The 6,415-nt window shown below is 39.8% G+C and overlaps 2 protein-coding genes across 2 annotated transcripts; one reads left to right on the forward strand and one right to left on the reverse strand.

Annotated features, from left to right (window-relative positions):
* Positions 1–531: 531 nt before the first annotated feature.
* tomm7 (translocase of outer mitochondrial membrane 7 homolog (yeast)) lies at positions 532–3,519 on the forward strand. Its single transcript, XM_070846754.1, has 3 exons — positions 532–697; positions 2,457–2,505; positions 3,126–3,519. The coding sequence occupies exons 1-3, from the start codon at positions 595–597 to the stop codon at positions 3,139–3,141; spliced, it is 168 nt and encodes a 55-aa protein (XP_070702855.1). The 5' UTR covers positions 532–594; the 3' UTR covers positions 3,142–3,519.
* Positions 3,520–4,188: 669 nt separating this feature from the next.
* On the reverse strand, positions 4,189–6,415 carry il6 (interleukin 6 (interferon, beta 2)). Its single transcript, XM_070847015.1, has 5 exons — positions 6,400–6,415; positions 6,124–6,317; positions 5,683–5,781; positions 5,442–5,585; positions 4,189–4,606 (listed from the first exon to the last, which is right to left on the reverse strand). Exons 1-5 carry the CDS (start codon positions 6,413–6,415, stop codon positions 4,400–4,402), a joined length of 660 nt encoding a protein of 219 aa, XP_070703116.1. The 3' UTR covers positions 4,189–4,399.

Here is a 6,415-nt window from a genome sequence, read left to right on the forward strand (position 1 = left end):
GACTGTATTGAGAAATATGTATTGCATATACAGCGTATTTGAGATTTCTAGTTTAAGAACATGTAAATAGATTTAATGCATTTTATTGCTTTCTCAAAATTAAACTACAAAAAAAACACCAGTCATCTAATATGAATAACGACATCTTGGCAAAAAACATTTAACTTTGTCTTGTATTTCTTGTATAAAAACTCCCAGTTTTATGTCATGATAATTTATATGAGATGACTGAGGTTCCCCTACAGATATCCAAGGTTGAAAAATTTCCATAACATTTCTTGACAACAGAAAGTATGCTGTAATGTCACAGTAACATAAAATACACCTAATTTTTCATTTTTCAAATTAAGTTGTGTCCTGAATTCAGTACAATGATAAATATGATTAAAATTTCTGAAATGAGTTTGGAGCTGTAATATCATATATTAAATTCACAATGTGATGCACCTACATGTCTGTCCACAAGATGGCGACCTATGACAGATGGACAGCTAACTACCGGGTCTCCTACGTCACTTCCTCTTACCTTGCCCTTGGTAGCAGCAGCTTCCTCCTCATCCTCCTCCTCCTCCTCGCTGTCCGGGATAAACACACATGGCTAAACTGAGCAAAGAAACCAAGCAGCGGCTGCAGCAGCTGTTCCAGTGCGGCCAGTTTGTCATCCGATGGGGTTTCATCCCAACCGTGCTGTACCTCGGTCAGTATCCGAACAGGAGCAGCGGGAACACGGCGGGCTGAGGAGACATGCCTAGCTGACGTTAGCCACTTAGCTTAGCACATTAGCTTCCAACTGTGAGCTAATATACACACACACACACACACACACATATATATATATATATATATATATATATATATGTAATTATCAGGGTTGGTGAAGCAGTAACTTTGCACTAATCATTATCAGCCTTTATAAGAACAATAAGACAGCAAGGCTTCTGTTCTTGAATTAGTTTCATTAGCAAAACCATTAACTGAATTGGTTTTGTAGCATTCAGCTTTAGCATTTATGGGTCCGAGGAGGCAACTAGTTGACTTTTAATTGCCCCCTCTGGAGAGATAATGTAATGCGTGGCATGTAGCGCATTTTATATTTAATGAAATGAATAATGAAACAGTCCAACATGTTGTTATGAAAGCAAGCCTTCACAGATATTTACCCGGTGATTATTTAAGATTTTCAGATGAAATGCTGGTATGTGATCTATGATGGATTCAGGATTGTACTAGTTCCCATCTGCTTGGATCAAAAACTATTGTGTGTGATGTCCTCGAGCAATGAGTCCTCTGTGTTCGGTTCAAAGTGTATTCACGTGTATTTTAGTGAATATCTGGGGTACTGAAATTCGTGGTAATGGTTTGGAGAAGTGAAGCTTTTTATTTTTTTCACATGTGACCTCAGCCGATGGGGTTGCCCTCTGAGTCTTTTTTGACTTCAGCATTTTGGAAACACCACTGCTGATGTCACACTTTCTCCCCTCTCGATCTCACTCCCTGCAGCTCTCTCGACCAACTCATTTTCATATATTGCGTATGTGATAATAACTCTCTCTGTTAATATTGAAACAAACAGTCGGTTAAATGATGCCGAACATTTGTAGGTTTCAGCTTTTCTGATGTGGAGTGTTGACGATTTATACTATTTCAATTAACATGAACTTTTTCCAACGTTTTTTCTGGCATTATGTGCCGTAAAAATAATTGATGAATCAGAAGGAAGTAGTTGTAACTCTAGTTTAAAGGAGTAGTTAAGTTCAGGCTAAATTTAGCCTTCTAGGAATCTACTTTTCTTGAGAATCAGTTAATCCGTTAGAATTGCGTAATGGTTGAATCTGCCCCTGACCTGTTGATGAAACTAGAAAACATATTGGGGAAATGAATATGTTTATCTTTCATTTCTGTGTGCATGTGTGTGTGTGTGCGTGCGTGCATATGTGTGTGTGTGTGCGTGCGTGCACATGTGTGTGTGTGTGATATGCAGCAGCAGTGAGTCAGATCTGCTGCTTACTACATTTCAGGTGTAGTTACTAAAGCCCTCTCCTTGTATCCGACAAAACTGAGAATCTGCAAGACCTCGGAGGGCGTCAGAGCTTCTTGATGCAGTGATGTTTTTTAATACAATTGCAGTGTTTTGCAATTGCGAACTTTAATCTGCTGACAAATGATTCACAGCGGTGCACTTACTAGGTCACTCAAAGGCAAAATGATCCACCTAATAGACTAGAACAATGTTGGCTGTATCTTTTCAAGTGCATAGGCATTTCACAAATGTAAATATGTGTTTTACCTCGAGCTGGGGGGGGGGGGGCATACTCTATAGTTTATATGCTTGTTGATGTTCTGTGAGTTGCTTTGTATTATCTCTATTGTATTTTCTCTGTGTCACAGATTTCTGGGCACCTTTCTCAAATCCAAACCAGTGTGCTTCAACTCTTCTTTATGGTTTTGATTTACAGGCTTCAAACGAGGAGCAGATCCAGGAATGCCTGAACCCACAGTCTTGAGGTAAAATCATGTCAAATCATAAATGTCACTTCAGAAGCAGCAAACAGTGACGCTAAAAAGGAGGTTTCACTCCTATACATCACAGGGACTTTTTTCCTTTGGTTATGAAATAGTTGGGCTGGCAGCCATTATTTTCCATAATTTGTGATTGAGAATTATTCTGCTGCTGGCTCAGCATCTAGCACGATGTTTTGCTATGTTTTGTTCACATAGAAAATAAAGTTACCTACAGACATCCACAAGCTGCTTTTCCGCCTTTAGCACATATATTACAAGAATAATCATGTACGGCAGGTTCATGTCAAGTTTATTTCTGTAAATACCCTCCATAATGAAGGAGTTATATTCCTGGCTTCAAAAAAGAGAACAACTAGTTTAGATTTCCTCCTTTTTGCTAAAAAAATCGTCATGATAATGATAGAGATGTAATAAACACATTTTCTTACTTTGTAGCAACACTACACTCTGTTAATTTAGAAATGAGTGCATCTTTCCTAAACATTTGAAACTCTATGTAATAATAATCACTTTATAGCGATGATAAACTAGTTCAAGGGCTCTGCAAACCATCTGTGGAGTTTCTGGAGTCTGTTTGAACCTTTATTTTTCTTTTTCCCTAGTTTGCTATGGGGCTAAGGAACATCTCCACACAGCCAGTCCCCTCCATCTTATCAGGACCATGGGACCTGTCGTTAGAAATCCAGGATATGGACATTATTTTTCACTTTCCTCTCCATAAAGCATAGTGTCCAATGTCTGAGAAGTAATGAATGAATGTTACCTGCAGCCATACTGTTGATGGCCACATATACAGTACATGTGTGGAGATAGTGGGCTACATGGATAGAAGCTGGAATCAAGACTTTGTCTCTAAAAAGGACTCGTCTTGACTGGACTGTCTGTATTTTGTTGAGTTTGTTTGACAGTGACGGTTGGATATACCATTTGTTCCATGTTTTTCCTCTTTTTATTTCTAAGTTAAAGTTTATGAAAATAAATTCACAAAGAAACTCACCTCTTTCCAGGAGTCATGTTGATTCTTATGACGCAGTCAAAACTGGGTGATAGTCGATTATTAAAAAATCATATGGAAAATTCATGTATGATTGATCAGTGTATGTCTTAGTGATTTGTTATAGTCCATGTTTCAGAGTTTCAAAGTCTGCACTGCTCTTCACACATTTTGCTTTTATCTCTTTTTCTTTATAGTTTGTCATATTTTCCGTGCACTGTCAAACATCCACGCACACGGAGACTGAAATCTGCAAGTTTCATTATGGGAAAAAACTGTCACAAAATGAGTCAACCCTGCATTAGCAAATGTGTGATAACTGTTGGAATGAAGAGACACACTTCTTATCTATGCAACACTTTTTTTTTTTTCTTTATTTTTCTGCTTGCGTTCAAAATATATTTTCCACACTGATTGGTTAGCTTGTTGCTTTTGAATTAAATTAACAGCAAGTTCAATTCAATAATAATCGTAAATAAATAGCAGTTAACAGAACTGTAAGTATAAAATCATTGTATATAAAAATACATGATACAATTATTGCTCCTCAAGTAATATCATCACAATCCAGAGAGGAACAAAAATCAAGCACAAACTGCATTTTTAGTGCAAGAAACCCACAACCATGGATTTTCCTGCGACTAATAAATAACATTTTCCATCAAATATAAATAGATTAAATAAGTTGCGCAATAGTGGGTAATTCAAGCCCAGAGCCCTGTAAGATTTACACAATCATAAATTGCTATGGACCCACTTTACGGTACCCGCAGTTAGTACACTGTTCACGAGATCCCCCTTAACGTCACCATGTTTCCCAGAGGTATTCCTTCATCACTGGTTTGTATTACTTTCAGACCTTTGGTAAGAAACTGAAGGCTGTCATAACAGTGTTTGCTTGGCCATACTGCTGCGGGCTTTTTCCTTTTTAGAAATCTCTCTTTTGCAATCGAGGATGAAGAAGTGGAGGTGGTACAAGATTCTGTGTGCAGTCATCATTCTCTCGAAAGTGTTGGGGCTGTCGAGGGTCTTCAGCAGCTGCTCCTCCTGGCTGCTGGTCAGTGCCGTGACCCGTCCAGGGTTCCTCATCTGTGGGACAGAAGTGACAGTGATATGATATGACTAAGCAGTGCTGCATCACAAGAAGACACCCTGGGTGTGATTCAGTCCATTACCAAGTAATTGCACACTAAGGCATGATCAGAAATGGAAGGAAAATATAGACGTGCGCAAATGAAATTCAATATTGGACGTTTGATAAATGAGCTAAAACTAGTGGTAGAATGTAGCACATTTACTCAAGTACTGGGCTTAAGTACAATTTTGAGGTGCTTTGGGTATTTCCATTTTGTGCAACTTCCACTGCACTACATTTCTGAAAGAAATACTGTAATTTTTACTTATCTACATTAATCTACATTATCTACCGCCATAGTTACTTGTTACTTTGCAGACTATGTCCAAAACTCCTGTGGAGCCTATAAAATATAAAGCACTGCTGTTGTTGAACTACCCAAAAGTATACAAAGTAGGTGAAATTAATTCCATCTGGGCCAGTTAGAGCAGTAAAACACAACTTACACTCACATAATGTTTAGTTTAATGAGAGTTAATGTGATATTTAATGTAACAGTGATAGGCCATAATACTTTTACCTTTTGATATTTTAAGTCCATTTTGCTGATGCACTTTTATTTGAGTAAAAGTTTGAATGCAGGACTTTCACTTGAATTTGAGTATTTTTAGTGTGTGGTATTTCTACTTTTACTTAAGTTAAGGGTCTACATACTTCCTCCACCACTGGCTATAATAAAGATTATGATAAAGGGAGTCAGATCGCAAGCAATTAGACAAAGATAGTGGCGAGGCATGAGGCCACCACTTTTACAAAATTGAAGCCAAGTAGGAAGCACCTCAGACCTACCTTGTCTTTGACCATGCTGATCAGGCAGCCGCTGCTGGATCTGGCCTGTGAGGGGATCAGGCTGCTGGGGTATTCCTTCTCCACATACTTAAGAAGAACCATGTAACGGAGCAGGCCCTCGATAAGCCTGTGGAGATAAGCCTCCTGGAGAGCGGAGAGAAGACCACAGGTAGTTTTAAAATGAAGCCCATCACCCAGTTTCTGTCATCGCTGTGATAGGATAACAGAAGAGGAGGCGTACCTTGCTGAAGTTGGACTTGGGGCAGTTTGCTGGAAGTGAAGGGATGTTGTTGGGCTGCAGGGAATTGTATTTTATCTGATGGTGGAATTCCCTTTCAAACTGATAGAAGAAATGATCAAAGACAAATGATGGAGGTGAGGACTTTTACTTAACACACGTTCAGCCCAACTAAAGCTTCAAAAGATGACCCTAAAATCAATCAATCAATCAATCAATCAATTCACCTTTATTGATCCCCCAAGGGGGGAAATTCCATTTTTACAGTGGTGGGGAAAGTGGGGGGAGAAAAAACAAGAGGAGAGAGAGGGGAGGAGAAAAAAACATGCGACACCAGACTGTACTCATGTGGAGTGCAGTGTGGGACCGGTAAAAAAACCTCAGCACATATTTTTGCACATCACATGACAATAACAACATGGCAACAGTTAAGGACAGGCTTACCTCTGCCTGGTGGCCTCCCGTTGCGCCAAGTAAACGTGTCCAGACCGAAAAGGCGCTCACAAGGTCAGAGGGAGTCTCCTCCCCCTCACCTGAGGGGTCACCTGCCGGATTGTCGGCGGGCGCATCTTCCAGCGGAGCTCCGAGAGCGCACAGCAGCAGGGCCGCCAGCATGAGCGCAGAGAGCAGAGACGCGTCTTTGCGGGGAGGAAAAGCATGAATGACTGAATGAATGAAAAGAGGAAGAAACGCACGCACCACTGGCAGCAAATCACTTACCAAGTTTGGAGGGCAT

The sequence above is a fragment of the Pempheris klunzingeri genome, chromosome 16 (assembly GCF_042242105.1).
Source record: "Pempheris klunzingeri isolate RE-2024b chromosome 16, fPemKlu1.hap1, whole genome shotgun sequence".
Classification (NCBI taxonomy): domain Eukaryota; kingdom Metazoa; phylum Chordata; class Actinopteri; order Acropomatiformes; family Pempheridae; genus Pempheris; species Pempheris klunzingeri.

Bases quoted from the DNA above. Each gene is read 5' to 3' on its own strand.
- tomm7 (XM_070846754.1), top strand. From the start codon at position 595: ATGGCTAAACTGAGCAAAGAAACCAAGCAGCGGCTGCAGCAGCTGTTC. The intron at 698-2,456 runs GTCAGTATCCGA...TTTGATTTACAG, and splicing joins CCCAACCGTGCTGTACCTCG to GCTTCAAACGAGGAGCAGAT.
- il6 (XM_070847015.1), bottom strand. The intron at 5,782-6,123 runs GTAAGCCTGTCC...TTCTTCTATCAG, and splicing joins CGGGAGGCCACCAGGCAGAG to TTTGAAAGGGAATTCCACCA. The intron at 4,607-5,441 runs GTAGGTCTGAGG...TCTGTCCCACAG, and splicing joins TCAGCATGGTCAAAGACAAG to ATGAGGAACCCTGGACGGGT.